The 24,810-nt window shown below is 36.5% G+C and overlaps 1 protein-coding gene across 1 annotated transcript; it reads left to right on the forward strand.

The window, feature by feature from the left end:
• The first annotated feature begins 71 nt into the window (after positions 1–71).
• LOC140160872 (caspase-3-like) lies at positions 72–12,468 on the forward strand. Its single transcript, XM_072184196.1, has 6 exons — positions 72–135; positions 1,788–1,943; positions 2,650–2,875; positions 3,823–3,951; positions 4,516–4,622; positions 9,470–12,468. The coding sequence occupies exons 2-6, from the start codon at positions 1,911–1,913 to the stop codon at positions 9,740–9,742; spliced, it is 768 nt and encodes a 255-aa protein (XP_072040297.1). The 5' UTR covers positions 72–135; positions 1,788–1,910; the 3' UTR covers positions 9,743–12,468.
• The last annotated feature ends 12,342 nt before the right edge of the window (positions 12,469–24,810 follow it).

The following is a 24,810-nucleotide window of genomic DNA, read 5'->3' on the forward strand; positions in this document are numbered from 1 at the left end:
CATCCAACCGGTAAGTGCATCAGAGCTATGAGATCACATGAAAGAAAGAGACGATGTCATGTATAATTATATGAACCTGTTGTCAGACCAGCAGTTACAGCTTCAGCCATTCCAAACCACCTGGACATCCAACCGGTAAGTGCATCAGAGCTATGAGATCACATGAAAGAAAGAGACGATGTCATGTATAATTTATTGGTAGTACACGTATACATGGCAATACCAGTGTGCAGTGTCATTAAGTGCATCAGAGCTATGAGATCACATGAAAGAAAGAGACGATGTCATGTATAATTTATTGGTAGTACACGTATACATGGCAATACCAGTGTGCAGTGTCATTAAGTGCATCAGAGCTATGAGATCACATGAAAGAAAGAGACGATGTCATGTATAATTTATTGGTAGTACATATACATGGCAATACCAGTGTGCAGTGTCTGCTACGGTATTATTATGTTGATTCCATGAATGACTGATCGCAAAGCATTAATAATTATTCAATAGAATTTAGTGTATAATTGCAATGGTTTTTTCTAGCTGAAACAGTGCTCACACATGTATGTCATTTATCTGATATCTGATATATCTGTGGATATACTACACCCCCAAAGGCATACTGTATATCCCCAGGGGCATTGCATTTTTCAAAAAGGGGGCATTTATTGAGATCATTTTTAGAACGATAATTCCTGTTAAAATCATTAGGTCGGCTTAAAAACTCACGCTGAAATGACAAACTATGTACTTCCGGTTCACTTCTGTGTTTACGATCGGACTTTCGCCAAGTGTGCACCTTGGTAAGCTTACTACACAAGAAAGCATGGAAATATCAGCAAGAAATATCAGCATTTTTTAAATATCTTGGTCTGCTTGGGGCATTTATTTGAAGGGGAGCAAATAATCGAGGATATAGAGTACTTTGTTTACATTGTGTTGTTATGCTAAAGTATTATGAATATATTAAGGGATCTAAAATGAGCGTTTATTATGTTTCGACAGTATTTTTGTGGGACATGAGAGCACCTCAGACCTATCGAATTGCATTCTGAATACTGAAGCATGTCTTTCTGATATCAAATAATTTTCATTTTTGAAAATCGCAATATAATACAAATTTTATGACAAATTATAAAAATTTGATATTTTTCAAATTTTTGATATATACAGTCCTCGAAGTAAATTATATAAATCTAATGATATATTCTTAAAGTGTATGTAGCAGGAGGAAAAGCCGACGGTCAATTGAAAATTTTGACCTTTCATATTGAAGATATGGATTTTTTTCCCAAAAGACCTAATTTTTTTGGTGTTTTGGAAAAAAAAATCCATATCTTCAATACTGAAAGGTCAAAATTTTCAATTGATCGTCGGGCTTTTCATCCCACCTACATACACTTTAAGTATAAATCATCAGATTTTTATAGTTCACTTCAAGTACTGTTAAATATCAAAAATATCAATTTTAATGATTTGCCATAAAATGTGTATTAAATTGCAATTTCAAAAAATCAAAATTATTTGATATCAGAATGACATTCTTCGTATTCAGAATCCAATTCGATATGTCTGATGTGCTCTAATGTCTCAAAATAAATACCGTCCAAACGTTCATACCCCAGCCCTTAACACAGTCCACCAAGCCCAAAGCACTGTAGTTCCCATGTGTCCACTGCTACACAGTGTTTTATCATGTCTGTCACCATTTGACAGTGTTGACAAAAGCACCTATACCTGAGTGATATAATTATTATTTAAATTTTCTTTCTTGTTTCTCTTTTAAATAGTATGTGATCAATAGCGTGTATGTAATTAATATAGTGGATAGAATCAGCAAAGAGTTTGTCGAGGAGGACATTGCAAAATCAAAAGAATTTGCAAATAAATTTCCAGGTGGACTTCAAGATGAGATGTACAAGGAAATTGAAGCTATTTCAAAGAGGGTATGTATACATCTGCAGGGACTCATCACCCTGCAGAATTTGCATGTCTTCAGCTTTTCAGAATTGTAGAAACATCCTAAAAACTGCATGATAGATGTGCTATGGTGTGTTGTATTCTTGGGGGAAAGGTTCTATGTGGAAAAAGGGTGTGTGTTGCTATAGTGCGCCTTGTCTCAAGTTCAGAGTAACGCCATGTTGGATGACGCAGTGAGTTTACGCAGTTGCATCCCACTCCCTCCACTCCTCCCCTCCACTCCCTCCCTCCCCTCCCTCCCCTCCCCTCCCTCCACTCCCTCCCTCCCCCCTCCCTCCCTCCTCCTCTCTCCTCTCCTCTCCTCTCCCTCTCCCTCTCCCTCTCCCTCTCCCTCTCCCTCTCCCTCTCCCTCTCCCTCTCCCTCTCCCTCTCCTCTCTCCTCCGCTCCCCTCTCCTTCAACTTATCCTTCTCCTCCTTCCTCTCCCTCTCTTCCATCTTCTCCTTCTTTAAAGGAGCCATAGATCATGCTCAATTCCCTTCCCCACCCCATTCAATGTTATGGAACAAGGTGAAAATGAAGACGGCACAGTCCACATCAACATTGCGAAAGAGAGGGAGAGTGAAAAATAGGTTCAACATTTTTTGTGGATTGTAGCATTGATCTCCAAATATTTTGTTTCTTTGAAATGTGCATTACTCTAGTCTTGGTATTTATCGGTGATTGTTTTCAGGATGTTATACGAAAGCTGAAAAGTATTGCGACCAAGTCTGATCTAGGTGATATGCTTCTACTCTTCGTTGCCTGCCATGGTTCTGAAGATGGAATCAAATGCATAGATAAGTCGGGCAAGGAAACCTTCCTTGATTTAGAGGAGCTTCGCAGGATCTTTTATGCAAACCACTGTCAAGCACTAATAGGGAAACCAAAAGTGTTTGTGTATATGAATTGCAGAGGAAGTAAGTTTGTACAATTTGTATTGAAAATGTAATCATATCAGGCAAATTGAGGACAAAGTCAAGTCAAGATTTCAAATTCCAAACGGTGGGTGCTGTAACTTAGAATGAACATTTCATCAGCTTTATTGGTAATGGGTATTATTTAAAAGGCAGTCTCCCAACAGTATGTAAACAGCATCGTCATTAAATTTCATGTACTGATCAGCAATGATGGAGCTAAATTTCTTTTGTCCAAACCAGTTCTGACTAGATATGAATGGATCAGATGAGATCGATAATTACCAGTTGTGAATGGACCGGAAGAGATCGGAATTGATCCTATTTTGAAATCGTAAATTACGTCACAATGAAGTTTGATGGACATTTCCATACATGATTTTATGAACAAGAAAATCCTAAAAAAGGGCCTAATCCCAACCAACATTCTGGATGGTTACATGCAGATAAGGGTAATATAAAGAGTCACATTGTCAATACTCCCCAAAATAAGATAACCACTTTGGTCAAAAGAACTGTTGTTGCTAGCATAAGTGATTCCTAGGGTAAGTGATTCCTAGCATAAGTGATTGTGCAATTTGGTTGGCACATAACATTGTACTTTTAACACTAGACCTATACAAAAAGTACTCCACAAAAATGTGTAACGTTCAATCTATAATAAATAAATGCCTTAATTGTATTTCATTTTTTTCTATCTGACCTAGAAAATGATCTTCAAATCATGTGACACAACACCATAACATGTAGACTCCCATACTACACCTATGCCTCAAAGTTGCTTTTTATTTGGTCATCAGGGTCGTCTGAGGCCATATTAGTTAGATTTGCATGAAACTTAGCCTTACAATAATCAGGTGAATACGAAAGCAGGTGAGACTTGTGGTTCAAGAACGTCTTGTTAGTAATCTACTTGTTTGTTTTCTTGTTTGTTTGTTTCAATTAAACAGATGAGATAGCAAAGCATATTTCCAGTAGTCAGAGAGATTTGACTAAACCTAGTGTGGTCAGTTCAGGAAGTGGTGTGTATTCCACTGAAGATCCAACAGATGTACTTGAAATCTATGGGTGTGGACCATGTAAGCCCATTTTCATTGAATTTTTTTGCAAAAATAACAAAGAATTAAGTTTCTGAAAATGGTTTTTGGATAATATTCACACAAAATAATACAATTTTTGGACCAATTTTGTCTCAAAATACCTTCTAAAATTGATTTCTGACAAGTCATATTTTGGGTGGATTTTTTTATAAAAATTTATGCAACATTTCAAGTGTCACACCAGCAGGGTTCGATTTACTTTGAAAAACTTGCATAGCAATTTTTAGCGAAAATATTATTTAGGTGATGTTCTTATAATATTAGCATATGTTTACATTGTAAAATATTGCTATACAAGCTGATATTTGTGTAGCAAGTTGTCCAAAATGGGGAGCATTTTGCTCCACGACACAAGTTAAATCGAACCCTGCACACCAGCAATATGGCCTGAAAAATTTTTGGCAACCATGTCTGGCTCACCTCTCAATCATGATATTTTTTTGCTCCCTCAATATATGATACATGGATGTCAGTTTGCCTGAGCTTGCATAAAGTTACTTTTAGTACTGTTTTGTACAAATTTTACATGATTTTTCATTGCAGACCAGAAGCAGTATGTTGTGAAAAAAGGTGCCTCCTGGCTGTTGATAGAATTATGCAATGTTGCGGACCATTATCCGAAACGTGATCTTCTTGCTATATTAACTGGGGTAAGGTTGAAAATTTACATATCAACAGAATAACAATCTACACATTTAAAACATGTATATAAAATGCATTGTATGATTTTAAATAAAATATGAACTGAATTATATATACTGTATATTTTTTTCATATACTAGTCCAAGTTAAACACACTTACGTGCAGACGTTTCGATAGCTACCAGCTATCTTTCTCAATGCTACTGTTGATGTGATGATAGCTGAGCAGCTGTTATTGATCGCTGCTTGGCAACGGAGTTGCCAGACGGATTTCTCCATCAACAGGTCGTCATAAATGTGATTTAGGTTGTACTGGCCCTCGTCTCGGTTCATTGTTGCTCCTTGCTTTCTGATGGTGATGGCCTCCTTTATCCATCTTGTATATTTGTCACTCTCTTTTCCGACAATCCTTGCCTCCTCCCAATTTATGATATGATTATTGTCCACAACATGGTCATTTATCGCAGATTTATGGATGGTAGATTGCGAAGCTTTCCTGTTGGCTCTGGTGCGGATATTGGTGGCAACTTTCTCTGCCTCACTTCTATGTTCATCTAAACGCTTCCCGAATTTTCTACTGGTTTCACCTATGTATGTGAGATTGCAGTTTTTGTTTTTTTATTATCTTTCTAGCCCGTGAGGGTCTTTATTAAAGTGACACAAAAAACAACAATATACAAACATGTATATTAACAAAAACACACACAAAAATTACATCAGCCAGCAATGATTGTTACATAATACATGACAAAACTTTTCTATAATGGTATTACCAATACATTGGTTCCCATTTCTTGACATGAACACCATATTTATCTTTACTGAAGGCAATATTTTTCTCAACTTTTTCCATAAAGTATAACCACGCCTTGAAATCAGAGAAATTCAGTTTTAATTCTTGAACTCTACACTTGTAAATGTATCTTTTTGCAAAAAGTATAATCATATTTATGAAAACCATATTTATATCATCTTTATAGCATCCAAGACAAATGTTAAAATATGTTAACTGCACATTGATATTTACATCTTTCAGCCATTTCATAATATTGTCCCAAAACCTTGATACACTGTGACAATCCCACATTAAATGTCTCATTGTTTCCTTAGCTTTCTTACAAAATGAGCATCTGTCACTTTCAATTTTTCCAATTTTAAACAAGAATTCATTTGTTGGAAGAATCCTATGGATGAACCTAAATTGAAAATAGTGATCTTTAGTTTCAATTGTACACCTGTATGGCATTGAAAACACCTGCTTCCAATCAACATCCATCATGCCCCTCTCACAATTAAATTCAATCTCCCATTTATGCTTAGCTGTTGGGATGATTGTGCTTTGCTGACACAGCAATTGATATGCAAATGAGCAAACCTTTTTGGCAGCTCTGAGTTGGTTAATCAACTGTATCTCACGGTCCAACATACTAGTAGTAGGGATGCCCACTCTCAATACAGTTTCCACTAGAACGATTTTTCATTTACTGTGTGCGTGCTCTCATACACGTATTGTCTATGGAGAAACTGATCGATCCAAGAAATCCCAGGCCTGTTAAATGGCGTACATACTTGTTTTGATCCAAATGTAGGCCTATATCAGGGTGTTTCAAGAAATTCCTGATTCCACCAGAAAACATTAACCAAACTTTTTCCTGTTTGGCCAGTAAATAGAGAGGACCTTCCTGCATGAAGAGATCAACTTTTTTAATGAAAAATTTAATGAGATGAGAACTACAACAGGTTGAAGTGACACCATTCCGTGCATCAGGTGTTCAAACGCAATTATCTCCGAATTTGGAGTGAATCAGACAAGCAAACTTACATACTCATAAAATTTAACTATTTATGAAGACAAAATGTGTAGGATGTTAAGAAATTTAAGAATGTTTAAGCCTACATGCCCATCTCAAATCATGCACTTCCCGTGCACTTCTCACTACCATGTCCATTTCATAGGGAGTATAAAAACCGGGGACCATCATGTCTTCCATGCACACACAGTATTGCTCAATGTAGTAAAGATAACCTTTGAATTGGAGCAAATTTCTCAAAATTGGTAGTGATTAATGTTACCAAACTTATGCCATGATGAAATATAATAATTTTTGAAGATAAAATGTGCTGACCTTAAAAGATTGAACAATGTTTAAGACTACCGCTTTTCATTTGAAATAATGCACTTATTGTTCATCTCCTCTATGGAGATATTTTCCATGGCGGCCATCTATGATCATGCTTGAGGTTTCACCAAACAAACCATGGGTTTTGAGGTCTTATATTTTTTGTTGTATGTCAACAAAATCGATAAAATTTTCCGGATGATCTTATTTTCATGTTGTTATAAGCAAATATAATGTTCCAGATCAGATAGTTAATAAATACATTAAGAAAAAGTACCTTAAAGTTGCACTTTCTGTTAGTATTCCTTTTTGGACTTTAACTTTTTAACATGTTCTAGCAGCCCTATATAAAACCGTAACACTCAAAAGGCCATATCTCTGGAATGAAACGTCCGATTAAGATTATTTAAACGCCAAAATGTTTCTTTCATCAATTCCTATCCAATAAGTTAGGTCTGAATCAATTTAAAAGTACTTCAATTTTTAGTGGACATGCCTACTAGTAGGGGTCAACTGAAGTTTATAATGTTTGGAGACTGCATTAATTACACTGAAATACTTTAAAAAGTTACACTTAATACTGTACTTTGCTTGAAATTCTTCATATGTCATAAAATGATTTTCAAAAATTAAGTCTCCAACAAAGTTCACACCTTTTTCACACCATGATTTATAATAAATTGTTTCTCTGTTTATCTTAACATGAGAATTATGCCATAAAATATCATCATTATCGCAGTTTTTACATGGGATAGAATAAATGACATCCGTAGAATTTTGCGGCTCGCATTTGTCTTTTGGATGGACGAGAAGGTTTCTTAAAGTGCTGTGGGGTTTCATGGCGGCATGGATGTTATAAGATTTCATGACTGTATCGACACGCTCGGACACCCCTTCAACATACGGTAATGTCACCAATCCCCTGGATTTCTCACTGTCATCTTTGGACTTCTTTCCTTTTTGTTTAGGAGTAGCCATTTTGCTCTTGACTTTTTCCACACACCAGTCCGGGTATCCACACTGTTTCAAAGCACCTTTAATTATCTTCTCCTCCTCCTCTTTGTCCTGATCTTCGGTGACAATTTTGTCTTTCCTATCTAACAGTGTGCGAACTACCCCAAGTTTTTTGATGTAGGGGATGGTGCGATTTGAAGTTCAGGTACTGGTTTGTGTGAGTGGCTTTGCGATAAACTAAAAGTTTCACGGACCCATCTTCACGGCGAACAATTAGAGTGTCTAAGAATCTTTCCGTCGACTTCTTTCTCGAAAGTGAATTTGATGGAATGTGTGTCATCGACTTGGTTAAGATGGTCAGTAAGCGGTAAAACTGTGTCCTTGGCTACTCCGAAACGATAAAAAACGCTAAAATGATGAAATATGAACTAGAAACACTGACTTCTGGCTCACTTCCGGGTTTCAAATCCAGATTTTCGCTTTCGCCAATTATTGACGCTATTATTGACCATGTGGGGAACTTGGTAAGCTTACTACATAAGATGGCATGGAAATATCGGCATTTTTGAAACATCTTGGTTGAAAAAAGTGGTGGGGGCGTTTATTTGAGGGGGGGCGACTATTTGACGAAATACGGTATATAGGCTGCGCCTATTAGACTGGTATAGGCCTACAAATTCCTGAATTATATAATGATTTAAAATTGGATCGATTGAGCCCACATTTTGTTGGTCTCGCTATGAGTTTTAAAATATTGGACAAGACGTAGTCGAGTCCAATATTTTAAAACTCATAGCGAGACCAATAAATATTGGGCGTAAACACAGAATTAGAGAAGGAGAACCGGGACTCCTTATACCGCCACATACAATCGCGCCGTCAGCTATGGGGAGAAAATTGGGGGTATTCGGGTCCTTGCCGATGGTGCGCGGAGACGAACGAAAACAATTCTGCGTCTCATCTGAAGCGTTGTCGTACATTACGCGTGCTGGTCGCATCAAGTGCGTCTCTTAAATCGCCCATCATCCATGTCGCGCTTGCATGACAACAAATGCCTCGACGCATTCCGATGGAAACCGAATACCCCCAATTTTTGCCCCATGCCTGTATCAAGATGGCGGTCGAGTCCTGGTTCTCTGGTTTTAATTCTGTGGGCGTAAAGCATCCAATTTTATCATTATTATGTTTTGGATCCAGTATTTTTACACACTTGGATTCAACAAAACATAATAATGAAAAAAAGCGGGCAAAATATCAAGATAGCGATAATGTAACAAAACAGTTTTTTGTCGTGCAAGATTCTCAAAAATGTTCCCCCAAAACGGGCGTCTAAAATTTAATCAGTACTCTTATTTGGTTCTGATATATGGCAACATTATTTCTTTGATCGATTTGTAGTACAATACAAAAAAGGAGAAAGCAATGACTCACCATGGTTTTATACTGGGTGCACATTTGGAAAAAACAACATAGAACACGTTTTTGATCTTGTGAACATGGTGCGTAAAAAGGATATAGACGAAGGATTTTCAAATGGATTCTAACAATTTGTAAAACACACAAAAATAATGTAAAGCTACATCCAACACACCAACATTTCTTTCACTGCGATATTTGATTATATGAGGAAACTTGGTTTTAGAGAACAACTTGATACATCTTTTATATGTTTTTTATATGTTTCTTTGCCTAACCTTAAAAGGACTCAGTTTTAGTGAAAAGACATCAGATTTATGCTGTTTCATGAATTAGTTGTTTCTTTTAATTTATTGCTATAACAGGTCAACAACAACATCCGAAAATTGAGCGGAAATGACCATAAAGAGAAGGTATATGGAGTTGGACAGCAACCAATTTTCACAAGCACACTGACAAAAGAGATTTTTCAGAAATCAGCTGTACCACCAGATAGACTTTCTATACAAGATGAAGATGAAGAAAATAAATTGGACCAGGCCGTGGGTGGTGCAGATCCAGATGATTCTCAGTCCCAACGTCTGCTGTCTGGCAATGACCAAGGCACAGTAAGTGAGGGTGCTCATAGAGTGGTATAACACCTGTAAAGGTTCATCATTGGTAAATAGGCAAACAACAAAATGGAAGATTTGTGAAGGTTTATCATGGTATATAGTCTACTTTAGTAGACCCTTTTAATTTATCATCCCTGTATTCTCTCTGACCATGGAAACACCACCTAGCCTGTTCTGATCCAACAGCTATAAATCTTCAATGTTGGTGGCTCACTCTGAAAACCGCTATCCCCTGAGAACCGCACCACAGAAAAAAAGGCTCTGCTGTATTTGGAAAATACAATGAACTATGCATTCTAATACTGACTATGATGCTACCTCATTAATAATGCAGCCTTGGGTGTTATGTTACCTGACTCAGCTAGACCACATGGGTTGGGTAGCATGTGCATAATGCATTATTCATAAGAAATGATAAATATGCATGCATGCCTATATCTGTTATTGGTAAAGAGTTACCACCCACATTGATATTCACTTCATTAACATTCATCTCAGATTGGAGATGAATGGGGTTTAGCCTATGTGTTAAGATATGGTGGGTCACAAGGTCATACTCCAAATACAGCAGTCCCTTTTTCTCTGGGCATAGCAGTAACTGGGGATGTGTTGTGTTTTATGCATGGTGTGAACTGTTTATCAAAAATGGAATGCAAAGCAGTCTACATTGTATACCAACTTGGGTTTGATAGTTGTGTGGATTGTATTGTTTTGCAAATGCAGAGGACCGTATTCATTCCAATAAGCGCCCATGCCCCAATAAGCGCCCACCCAGGGTATTTTCAATTTGCTAAAGGGTATCATTAATGTTGAAGTGACGGATAGACATCGATACAGTGAAATAGCTGGAGGACTATAAGTCCTGTGTAAACTTGCAATATATTTTCTGCATCAGAAACTACCAGAACATCTCAGGACCCTTTTATAACCTACATCAATCTGTCTCTAATAAACACCCTTTACGAAAAAATTAGGTAAACCAGGTAAAAAATAAGCGCCCACGCAAAATGACTTTGTTAAGCGCCCTGGGCGCTTATTGGAATGAATACGGTAATCTGAATAGTATTTTCTCTTCCATAAATGACAACCTATAAACATGGCATAGAATACACATATATACTGCCATGAAAGGCTGTGGCTAAAACTATTGGCCAGGGGTGACATTAATAGTATTATTTTCCTGAGAGTGCCAGCCTGAAGAAGGGCCATTTTTCATTGGTGGGAAAAAATTGAAAATGTCTCCCATGCAGTTTAACTTCTGTGGATCCCTGATCACCAAGGAGGTGAGCCGTGGACAGGAAGATCACCATCGTCTTGCAATGGCTTGATCAGCTCTGATAAACATATCTATGATATGGGCTGATAAAGCTCACCAGAACCACCAAGTTCTGCCTTGTTAAAGCTCCCATCTTCCTAATTACCATATATGCATGCAAGGCTTGGACTCCAAACAAAGCTCACCATAACAGAATCCCCGGGACAGAATACATGCTTTCGAGATGTGGTGCTGATCCAACACCAGTTTAGACTTGGGTGACCACCCAATTTCTGCAAGTCATTAACATGCAGATGCTTATACTTTGGCCACATCGCAGACGTGGTGACGATCATTTGGAAAAGGTGATCATGCAAGGTTTGGTTGAAGGAATGGGGTTGCAACAGAGACTAAGGACCAGATGGATAAGCCAAGTTAGGCTATTGGAGGGCACCCACACCAAAAATGTTATGCTCTTGCTCATGATTGTCAACTGTGGCATCGCATCACAAACTGTCAGCCATGACAGGAGAGAACTAACCAACCAAGCCAGCCTGAAGGAAAATAGGATTATTGATGTCACCTGGGGCCAATAGTTTGAACCTGGAGCCTCCAAAGAAGTATATATTTGATTTATATCTTTCATTCTTGGATTCTTTGTTCATTAATTGGTTAAAAGATTACTCGCTAAAGTTTGTTTGGCTTATAATTGGTGAACAAAGTGAGACTCATAACATTGTGTATTGATATAGGATGGCGTGCACGCAATTGTACACAGCACTTACGCTATTGTCTGTCCAAATAACTTAGACACCCGGTTTTTAGGATATATTTCGAAAAGTTTTCACTTTGGCAAAAAGTCATGAAAGAAAGGTTGCTAAACACGGTCAGACCTAACAGAAATTATTAGTAAAGCGATGAAAAAATATTCTTCCTTGTTTACTTTTATTCAATTTTGACCGATTAACAGCAAGATATCTGGGTCCAGCCGAATATTCCTAATGACTTGGAACTTTTGATGGGATAATCTATTTACAGTAAGGGGTGTTTGAACATTGTAGTCATGCATATTGATCAGTGATGACACCCTTTTTCTTTGACCCTTTTACTAATTCTCAATAATGGCGGTCTACTCAAATGCATTCAACAAAAGCATGTTTGCAATCACCGCGAGAGGTCGTCTCACACGCATAACAAATACACTACGATCAAATAGGTTGATGACAATATTTGATTGAATGGACTGTGGATTTCGGTGAAGGACACCGGTTCAAATCCTTTGTTTGGAGCCAATCAATAATTTCATGCACAACCTCTATAACTCAAAAGATGTCACAGTTGGTGCATTATAACAAATGATAGGGCAAGTTACTGTGCGTCTGGAGTGTATTGTGAACTATACTCCTCACCAATAACATCAGAACATTCATAGGGCATACAATGTGTAATTTCTTGGAATTGGGCCAAGCCAAAAGCATGCACAGAACAAGATTCAAATACCGCGCCGAATTGTTTTTGGTAATTGGTTGAGGGACAACTGGGATCACTGCGTTAATACACTAAGAATAAATATAACAATAAGAAACACTGTCTGCATTTTATGAACTGAATTATATTTTTCATTTTTATAAAATGTTTTTGGTGAGGAGTATAATTAATTTACTATTCATCCATTCACTATCCAAAATCACAATACCTACAAATCTGTATAATGAGACCTTCCAAAATAATGGTACCCAACTTCAAAAAGATTATTTTTAAAGTGTTGAGAAAAACCTTCCAATTACAAAAAAATTTCTGGTAAACTCTCACTCAATGCCATGCTTGCGTCGCAGGAATTTTTCAAGGGGGTGTGATGATAAAATATAAAGAAATGGCAGCGTGGCAATCATCCCGTCAGCGCCTGCATAACGCAGGGGGAGTCTGAGGGGGATGTGCCGCCCTGAGAATTAGAAACTATTGGAAAATGAAGACCTAATTGAAGCGATTTGGTGGACAATTTTGGCACAAAATTTTAAATTGAAAAAGCCGAAAATTTGTGAAATGACGGTCCATGAAGCCTTTCGTGAACAAGTTTTTTCTTCAGTTGTAGTTTTATAAATTGGGTTAAACACAAATTGGTAAATATTGAAAACACGGAGAATCAAAAATGGCTGCTTGTTTATCCACTGTGCAGGGGGGTGTCTGAGGGGGGATGTGCCCCCTCAGAATTAAGAAACTTTTGGAAAATGAAGACCTAATTGAAGTGATTTGGTAGACGATTTTGGCACTATTAGTGTGTAAAATTTTAAATTGAAAAAGCCGAACATTTGTAAAATGACGGTCCATGAAGCCTTTCGTGAACAAGTTTTCTCTTCAGTTGTAGGCCTATAAATTGTGTTAAACACAAATTGGTAAATGTCGAAAGCAGAATAAAAAATGGCTGCTTGTTTATCCACTGTGCAGCGGGATCTACACTCTTTCCCGAGACGACGTTCTTCCGATCTTCAACGTTCTTCATGTAGACCTAATTGAAGCGATTTGGTAGACGATTTTGGCACTATTAGTGTGTAAAATTGAAAAAGCCGAACATTTGTGAAATGACGGTCCATGAAGCCTTTCGTGAACAAGTTTTCTCTTCAGTTGTAGGCCTATAAATTGTGTTAAACACAAATTGGTAAATGTCGAAAGCAGAATCAAAAATGGCTGCTTGTTTATCCACTACGCAGGGGGTGTCTGAGGGGAATGTGGCCCCTCAGAATTAAGAAACTTTTGCAAAATGAAGACCTAATTGAAGCGATTTGGTGGATCATTTTGGGACTATTAGCATGATTAGTGTGTAAAATTTTAGTTTGAAAAAGCCGAAAATTGGTGAAATGACGGTACATGAAGCCTTTCGTGAACAAGAGTTTTGCCTCCTGCAGAAGTTCGAAAAATTTGCAAAATGAAGGTCCGATTGAAGCCATTTGGTGCATAATTTTTACTTAAATCATTGCTTCAAACAGAAAAAAGGGCCCGAACTCAATTTGCACAATTAAAACATTTCACGTATGTTGCGGGGTAGGGTCCGGGGTATAGGGTGTGGGGTGTGATGTGGAGCGGTGTTGGTTTTAACATCATAAGGCCCTATATCCATGTCAATTAACAATTAAAACCTTTACGTACGTAGCCTACGTTACCAGCCTGGTAAAGGTGTAATGATGTGGGGGGTGTTAACATGTATTGACACATTTACGTACGTTGCCGGTCAATACCGGGTATAGGCCTAGGGGTGAGATAAATTTGTGTGGGCGGGGTAGTTATGGAATATATAGGCCTATGATAATTGTAATAATATGTCCCATATGCCTTGCTCATCCCTCCCCCTCTCCTCTTCCCATTTCCCCCCTCTCTCCCCCCCTCTCTCTCTCTCTCTCTCAGTATCTCTCTCTCTCTCTCTCTCTTTGCCTTTTCTCCCCCCATTTTAATTTTTTTTGGACAGATCCAAGGGGGGTGTTTCACACCCGTAACACCCCCCCCTGCGTACGCCAATGCTCAATGCTTTGGAAACACAAAAATCCCGTTAGGTCTCAGCGAATGTTAACACTTTTCTTTCATGACTTTCCTTGAAAGTGGATATTTTTTCAAATAAGTAACAAAAACTGGGTGTCTAAGTTAATTGGACAGACAATAGTTGCGCATTGTGTAATGTGTGACTGGCATACGCTATATATGAATTTGTGCGAGTGTAATATATATTTGATTTATTAATTTGATTCATTAATTGGTTAAAAGATTACTCGCTAAAGTTTGTTTGGCTTATAATTGGTGAACAAAATGAGACTCATAACATTGTGTATTGATATAGGATGGCGTGCACGCAATTGTACACAGCACTTACGCTAGTTGCGCATTGTGTAATGTGTGACCGGCACACGCTTATATGAATTTGTGCGAGTGTAAGTTCAGACTTAATTGACTCGCGCAATAACACAACCGAATAATTTTCGCCAATTATAAGCCGAACAAATTATAACATAGGCCCACCAGACATAGGCCTAATTAGGCAGTCCAAGAGTAAGGCCTATCTTGTGTGGCTCTGTTAGTCGATCTGCATACAGTAATTGTATCGTGAATATTGTATGGTATATGTGAGAATCGATTAACAGTTGAATTCCAATGGTTCGATTTCGCCTGCAGCAGTAGAAGACATGGTTATATCAGATGTCTGCTGTTGACTTTGGTTCTAATTTATTCTCATTGTTGGTGGTGCATATTCATTATAATGTGCTTGATCATAGCTAGCATGGTCTGAATTGAACAGAGCGCTGGATGGAGAAGCTTATAAGCAGGGACACGTGATTTGCGCGGAACTTTTTTTTGGCTATTTTTTCCTATGGGCAGGGATACATGATTTGCACTGAAAAAAGTACCGCGCAATCTCAGCGCAATTGGTTATTTTTTCCGCGCAAATCACTTGTCCCTGCTTATAAGGGAATTGCTATTTAGGTCGCCTAATAGTCTTTTTGTTCAAAGGAGGCCTAATCTATTTGTGATATTGTGACACATTTTAACCAATCAATGAACTAGAAACTTGAACTGAAGGATACAATTTTAACTGTTCTTGTCTAATCTTTTTTGTTGGCATGCATGATAGGTGTATGTGTATCAAGGATTACTTAAGGAATCATATATGTTCTAGGGCATTATATTCTGAGGTACATTCTTGAATGTTTATTTAGTGTAAGAATTTTAGCAGGTCTACTTACTAGAGAAACAGTAGTTTATACTGCAGTGTCTTATTTTAAATCACACTTACTGATCATTGTATAAAATTTTAGGGATTCATACTGGATCATGTTTGGCGGGAAACTTGGCAAGAACTATTTTATGGGCTTATAAAAAAATCGGTAATTTATTTCAAATTTAGAAAGATACAGTGGAATTCCTTTCACTATTTCCTTTCCAAAAATGTATACTTTTATATACTTGTCTGTGTTACTTTAAAAGTTTAATTTCCCGCCAAACATAATCCTTCATGCACCCCTCGGGTATTTACATGTTGACTATGATCAAATCAAGTACATGTAACAGTGTCAGGCTTTTAAAAGTTATCTATGCAGTAGCAAGACGATTTAAAGAAACTGATGAGTAACCTAATTTATGATTATGAACAAAATTGTATAATGTGTGTGAAAAGAAGTACAAGTGAAGAAGGCTGATATTGAAAGTAAATATTAAAGAGGTTTACTTTAAAGCCGTAATGTATGATGTTATCATGTGAAATTGGTTAATTTTTTGGCATGTTTGTAATGTTTACACATGTCTTCATGTCTGCCATAGAACTCAATGTTAAATGACCAAAATAGCCAGTGGTGTTTCTTTCACTTTCCCTTGTTATTTAAGCTTCAAATGGACAGAAAGCCTTCCTGGCAGTTATTACTTTATGTCAGCATTTTGGGTAAAGATTAACAAAATTAAAAGGAAATCATACATTATGGCTTAAATGGTTTGTATTATGGTCAGTTCAAAGTATCATCCATTCACATTACATTTCCCATTTCTTTTCGAACCACTCGTGAGCTTTGAGACAAACGTTTTTGTTTTGTTTAAGTTTTTGGTCTTATAAAAACTTGCAGCAGAGAACATTATTATGGAATTTGGAACAAAGTAGTGTGGAATGTTGGACAGGAATTTGTGAAAAATAAATATTGAATAACTGAAACATGCTTAACTGTGGTTGGGTATTAAAGATGTGGAAACTTTGCAGGGGACTAACCACTAACCGGGAACTCCAACCAGGCTTTTCAGGGGGGGGGCTGGTCTTTTTGACAAAAGATTCGCATACAAAAGGGTGTTTTTTCATGATCAGGCACCAGCATTGGCCATAGCCGTTATCGCGGAGCAAAATGCTCACTTTGCTACACAATTTTGGAAATGTGTAGGAATTTTATGCCATAGACTTATAGAGTGAAGTGTGCAAATCAGCGTTCGAAATTTTGGTTGTCCGGTTGCCCGGGACAACTCAAAAAGTCGCCGGACAACCAAAAATACTGATTCGGTTGTCCGCCGGACAACCATAAATCTAGCCAAAAGGCACATTTGTAGGCCTACGGACAACCAGAAATTGTACTCTGGTTGTCCGTGGGACAACCATTTATTTTTCCTAAATTCGAACACTGGTGCAAATGTAACAAAAATCAAGTAGTATAAGCTGATAATGCAAGCATAAAAATGTCTTTCGTCCAATGCTGGTATGTACGTATCATGAATAGGGTCTCTAAAACAAGGAAATTTGAGAAAACGTTTTAACAACAAATCAGTGTTCTTTGAGGCCAATGTAGCATGGAATAAAGGTTAAAAGTTGTGAATACATAATATCAGGCAAACATGTCCAGAGTTGTTTTTTCTCTGGTTTATCTGCCTATGTATATTATATTTCCAATTTCATGTTTAATTGTGCTAGTGTGCAATGCGTGATTCTTCTCTCCCCTGTATATTGATCTATTTTAAAAGAACAACGATTAAGCATCATTAATTTGATCTTGTGCGCTAGTTTGTAATGTTTGAATATTTCTATGTTCCAGTGTATATTAATGCGTAGGGCTTGCTTGTACTTAATATCATTTATTTTTTATAAAAACATTTGTAGTGTGCCTTTTATGCCTTTTTCATATAAATGTTTAATTATGTCACATTCTCCTGTTGTTTCCATCCATATATTTATGCTTGTGGGATATGTGACTTTAAAAATGATAGTTTCATCTTGAAAAATATTTTTGTAGAGATCATAAATTTTTTTTCAAACCAAATTGATATCATAACAATCAGTACTATGGTATTGTTGATTCCACTGCTAAACTAAAATTGTTAATACCAACTCAATCTTGTGTTCATGAATATGTGTATTGCCATTAATAGTGTATTATATTACAGCACCTTTGTATTTATGAAGCAAAACTTCAAATATTTCAAGGTTTTTTCCTTTAGTTTTAATAAAGGAGGCCCGATCTTGCAATAGTGTATTCTTTTTGTACATAGATCCATATTTATTATGTATCAAATTGTAAATGTTATTCATCTCATTTGTTTTCATGGGATATAAATTCATAGAACTGAACTATGCAATGAAATATATATGGTAGATGCAGTACACATCTAGGGAAGATGTAATGAAATGAAATATAATATAATATACGTATGTAAGCTGTAGAAATAAGCTATTGTGCTCAGGGCACAATCATTTTAGTGAATGTATAAGCTTCAGGGGTATCACCCCTCCTAAATTTTTTATGTTAAAAGTGTGCAGAGGCAACATATAAAATATCTACATAGAGAAATGTAAAAATACAAAATTATACAATCTCAAGCACAATTTCTGGAATCAAATTCGAACAAATTTAAATTTACATATTTACATTGAGAAATGTATCTGATTCGATAGCATATCTCAAAAATCAAATCAAATAGAGTAAAAAACTGTTATCAATACTGCTCGTCACCTTAACATTGATAGTGACGTCACTCCTTGATTTATGTTGTACAGCCTTGAAACACACACACCATTCTCAGAACCATAGTATAATACATTCATGTGTATTATATAGGCTAGGGGGTACTTGCATTACGGGGATGTGCCGCCGGAACTCTGAAACCCCTATCCATGTTTATGGATTTTTTACCTAAAATTTTTTTTTCAAATCGGGACCCATGTTTAGGCATTTTTTTACCTAACGAACTGCTGATATGACTGTTTTTCTGTCCATTTTTGTCAAATCAGGACCCATATTTAGGGATTTTTTTCTCAAATTGGGACCCATGTTTAGGGTTTTCTTGCAAAAAAGTGACCTATTAGAGCAGTACATCCCCGTATACCTTTGGAATGTTCTCTCAAATACAAAGGCACATTTTGACATCACTACCAATCAGAAGGTGACAAGCAGTATACTTGTAAACCTCAATAGCTGCTGTCAAATATTGAATCCTATAGTTTGGTCAGCTTGTAATAGGTGGGAAATGTTAAGCTTTTACCACTACGCCAAAAAGTAGACCCATGTTAAGAGTTCTTTTCGTTGACCTGTCTGGTCTATATTTTGTGTGTTAAAGAAAGTAGACAATATAATCTATTCGTTGACCTGTCTGGTCTATATTTTGTGTGTTAAAGAAAGTAGACAGTATAACACTTGAATTATTAATTTGTGATGCTTCTGGTGAGAGGACACAAGACAATTCTCAAAATAAAATATTTTGATATTAATCCGCGATGTTATAAGGCCTGCTGATTATGAGTTGATCAAAGTATATGACGGTCTGCTTTCTGTAAAGCATGTACAATAATCATTTAGGTAGTCTATGATCTTCCATTCAAACAATATTGTGTTATGCCAATAGTTGCCTTGACAATATATTACCCACAATTCTGGCATGGCCAGAAAGGTTAAACAATACTCAAGGGTCACATTTTCCCTCATGTAAAGATGTATTATCTGCTTACAAGTCTGTGGATAATGCACTTATTAAAGGATCTGTAATATATCAAGAAAAATGTGTTTTTAAATAGGTCATGGGATGTGCGGCCTTTGTACTTTTTAAAATCTAGGATTTTCAAATCTATTCTGACAGAACATAACAAACAACAGGAACAAAATGTTTATACTGCATATTTGTACAAATACTGGAGCATTGATTGAATTTTTTTACAAATTTGACTACTTTTTTACACATTGAAGTTTTGATATCCTAATAAAAAATTTTAATACAGGCCTACTATTTTTCAATATGTGATGAGAACATAAAGTGCATGTCTGAAAATAATTTAAGTCGGTAAAGTCACATACAATCCGAAACAAGAGTATGATATGTTTGTGTCAGTACTAGACCATTTTTCACCCTGATGTGGCAGTGCAGTCATGTGCATTACATTGGACACAGCTTCAAATCCCTAGTGTTCGCCCAAAGTTCTGGCATATAAACGCACACAATCAAAAACACTGCATAGATGCATGTGTGAAACACCTGTTACAAGACCTTGACATCACTTCCTCATCGGGGCGAAAAATAGTATTGTAGAAATTAACTAATTTTCTTTTGGAATGTAGAAATTTGACCAATAATGCTTGACTGTTAACAGGATGATTTAGGGGCGCACCATTAGATTTCCAGGGGGGCATGGGAGTTTTTTGAAGAACTTCACCCACTAGTGAGACGAAAAAAAAAAAAAAAAAGTGCTCTCGGAGGCGAAAAAAAAAATTCCGCCACAGCTTTGGTGACGAAAAAAAAAATTCTGCCTGACCCAAACTCCCATGCCCCCCCTGAGAATCTAATGGTGCGTCCCTTAATACATTCCCATTCTGCAATGAGACCATTGGTTTGTGTAGAGTTTTCACCTATTGCTATGGTACTTTAATTCTGTTACATTACTACTTTTACAGCCAATTTGAGGCAACAAGCTGTGAATGTAGTGACGTATGAACAGGTCTTATAGTGGTGTGTAATGAACGAACCAAAAATAAGAGTTTTATGAGATACAATTAAGAATTACACCAAATATCATGTTGTGTAATATGTATGTGTGTGTGATACTCTGTATTTGTGCCAAAGTATCAATGACAATCCAGTGCCACCCAGATTAATCTGTGTGTGAAGAAGTACAAAATTATTATTGATCATTTTCATGACCATTTTCTTGTCATTAAGTTGTGATGACATTTTCATCATGTTATAGTTTGATGAAGTTGGTTTTTATCATGTATGAATTGTATGTTTTAATTGATGCATCACATTGATGCAATTGAGGCAGAGTTGTATTTGCCTTTAGCACTGCCCTCCTTCAATGCCTTACAAAAGGTCCTTCACATTACTAAGAACAATTTATAATGTGGTACTGGTACTCAACATTGTGAAAACCACAACAACATAAATGGTATGTCAATTTTGTCTTTGGAAGATGGGGGCAAGCAATTTTTGGCAGGCTGAGGGGGGAGCAATTTTTGGCAAGCAATTTGAAAATTTTACCCACTTGAAATAGATGTAATAGCTATTAACTCTCTCCACGCAGGTCGTTGGTGTCGACTGTAGACAGCAAGTTTCAATTTTGTTTTTATTCAAAAATTTCAGAATTGTAAATATTCATGACCATATTTGGAATCGGTAAACAAGTCCAGTATTGGTTCGCTGGTTCTTAAAGGTCATATATATTGCTCGGACAACATCATATCATTGGCAAGCTAATATTATGAGGACAATGAAAATGACTCTTTTTTTTTGTTGAGAAAATAAGACGTTTAAAATTGATCTTCCACAAAAACCAACTTTAGCGATGAGGTCCTTCGAACGAGACAGATTTGACCTAGAAAAATGTTGACGTCATGAAATGAGATGTGCCTGCTTTGCGAGAAGGGACTATAAACATTGTCAATGCACAGAATGTTTACTGTTGTTGTTCACAGAAAAAAACTCTGAATTATGTATTACAAATTTAATGGTTTTTAAACATACGGATAAAATCAGCCGCTTCTTTTTTATATATTAGTAAATTGTGATATTACAATTCATATGTATATCAATATCATGAGAAATATTTGGACTAAAAAATAAAAAAATAATTTGAGCTTAGAATTTCAGCGTGATCAATCTGAGACTAGCATATAAACCATGTTAAGTCCACAAACTCATGTATCTGATTTCCCTGTGCCATATTAAAGTTTCAGTTGGATGAAATATTACAAAGCAAACGCATAATAACGATACTGTGTGAGGCTTTGTTTCCCAAATGAGAACAATAGTCTGCATATTGTTATGCAGCATTGTTATAGTAAATAATAGTACAACTCATTGTTGCTAATGTCAAACTTGTCAAAGTGATTGTGATTGTATCACACAAGTAAATGAGAGCATGATATAGTGTCCGCTTTATTTGCTTACGTCATCAGCCCACTGCCTTGAAAATTAATTTCGCTTCAAATGGTGGAAGAACATGTGCGAGCCCGAACTTGACCCACACAATTTCTCTTTTTCAGGAGAAATATGCATAAAAAATTGCAACGAGTGTCAACTTGTAATGTAATAATTATTTTCTTCGAATAGAGATAAACTTGTTTTTGCAATAGACCTGCCCTTTAAGATAGCACTTGAAATTTTGAGAAAATATCTCAAAACTTGCTTGGACTTTCTATGTTGAAGCCTATGGCTAGCATGCAGAGTATTATTAATATTATATAGCACCCAAAATGTCCACAAACAATTCCACAGTGTGCTATAAAACATACTGGTTGGATCTACTAAAAGAGATACGGTGAATACTTGTGTACCGTAAACGTTCGCCTAATGGCGCTATGGGCTTCCTTGACATATGTGGAATTTTAGGCACAACCTAAAAGTGTCCTCCCGTAAAATCCCCACCAGCAAATAAGGGCACAGAACCTTAATTCTTGTTGGGAGTTCAGAGGAGGGGGCTCTCTAATTGTACATGAAATTTACCCCAAGGCAAAGGAGCCCAGGTGCGCCATTAGGCGAACGTTTACGGTATATATATATTATTAATATTATAGAATACATTTTGCAATAGAGGTCTTGTACATGGAGACCTTGTAGCTATTATTATCTGTAATTTCCTAAAGGCATCTTTGTAATTGTTATACTGTATACGTCAATATTTTCGCGTATAGATATTTTCATGGTTTCAAGTATCACTTACAATTTCGCAAGGTGTTAAATTCACGGTTGTTGGCAACTTATAATAAAATACATAAGAAAATTCTTCATTTCAACATATTCGCGGATTATTATTTTTGCAGGCACATATTAATCCGTGAAATTCACGAAAATAAAATCACTTCCAAAATTTCAGGTATACAGTAGCCAACTTCAGGTGCAATTCACCTGCTCATGCAATGTGTGCTTCCAACTTCAGTAAATATAGGACATTATATTCAGCAGGTTACCAATAATGAAATGCCATGTGTTACATTACGATGTATTCACTGTTGCAGTTGAGTTCATGTTATAATATACTGGCTTCCTACTTGCCTACAAAATCATAATGCATGTTTGTAACATAGGTTAGTTCATAGACCATTTACATGTTTTAAATGGTTTATGGTTCAACAATATGCAAGTGTTGCCTTATTTTATTTGTTAACATGTTTTACAATGAAACCAATAAGTGATCATATAGATTCCAAACTGTATCAAATCATTATCACAGTATTAAATTTGTACATGTGTATGATTTGAAATCTACTGAATCAGTGGTATTAACTTCAGGATACATGCTACATTCTTGTTACCATATGTGACACAATCTGGTCCATTGGAGCCAAAGGCGGCAAATTTGAAACTGAGATACAGGTAAAAATATGGAGTAAAATAACAATAAAATACATAAGAAAATAAACATCAAAAAACTATTGTATGTAAAATGTAATAATTACAGTAACACAATTTTTTTAAATGCCTCCTTTGGCCCCCATGGTCCAGATCGTGTCACATATAAATGTTTGTATTTAACTCATGCAATAAACTGGTAAGCTGAACAAATCAGCTGAAGTATTCAAAATGCTTGTTAGCCATTTTTGTCAATCCTTAGTCTGTGACTGTGGTTTAGCTTGAAAGTGACGAAAATTTGATAGGTAGCTAACACATTTTGAGCATTAAAAGACCCTTCAATAGCATGGAAATATTATCATTGGACTGTGTAAAAGGGAAAACATTTTGTTCAACATCACATGGGTCTGACATTATGATCCCCTCTGAAATTGAAACTAAATGTAAATATCCATTTTTACTGTTGCTCATTTATGATCAGCTGGTTAGCCCTTGGTAATAAGAAGGTTGTAACGGATTTAGTTACTGGGATATTGCCCTTTAAAGGGGTACTTTGTAAAATGGCCTGGTATCCCGGGGGTACTCAGTACAAATGACCATACGGGACGTGCATAAATATGGGTAGCATTTTCAGCCTTCTGGTATATCAATGACCCCCTTTTCAAAGCCTATTTTGGTATATGAATGGGTCCTTTTTTCAAAATTTTCTCAATTTTTTCGGAAAACAGCCCAATTTTTCCTTAATCTAGCCAAAATTGTCAACATTTTCCCAAAATTTTGGGAAAATTTGTAAAAACTAAGACAATTTTGGTTAAATTCGGCCGAAAATTTTGACTTTTGGTATACCAATGGGTCCAAATTTCTTGAAAAATTGGTATATTTATGGGTCCACTTCCAAAATCTCAGCGCACGTCCCTACCAAAACCAAATTTGAGTACCCCCCCCCCCCCCGGGGCCTGGTATTTACCAAACTCAGCTCAACATGATCAAGGTCACAGCATTTTCAGCAACAAAAGGATATTGACTTTCTTCTTATGACCTCACCAGGGGGGGCACAAAAGGTACCAACAACCAATGGTAGAACACCATTCAAAATTATGTTACAGTAACAGCTGGTGGAAGAGCATTTTTAATTGAAATAAAAAGAAATTTTATATACAACAAACTAACATGTCTTTCCTCTTTATTTCAGTATATCTTTGAAGAAATTTGCTGATGAGTATGTGGGTTAGCTTTACTGATTGGTATCTTTAATTTTTGAGTTTGCTTTTATTGACATGATACAAATTACTTTCTTCAACTGGGCCAATTTAAATGTGTAATTTGTTTGGGCACTGGTTCGCTATCTCCAAGGACTGCTATCTCTAAGGTTCGCTATCACTAATTACAAACAAGGTCCACTATACCTGAGGTTCGATATCACTAATTCGGAAGAAAGGCCCACTATCTGTAATTTAAAATAATGCCCGCTATCTCTAATTTGAAGTAAGGCCCGCTATCTCTAATTTCAAATGAGGTCCACTATCTTTAATTTTGAATAAGGTTCGCTATTTCT

This window comes from Amphiura filiformis, chromosome 9 (assembly GCF_039555335.1).
Source record: "Amphiura filiformis chromosome 9, Afil_fr2py, whole genome shotgun sequence".
In the NCBI taxonomy this organism is placed as follows: Eukaryota; Metazoa; Echinodermata; class Ophiuroidea; order Amphilepidida; family Amphiuridae; genus Amphiura; species Amphiura filiformis.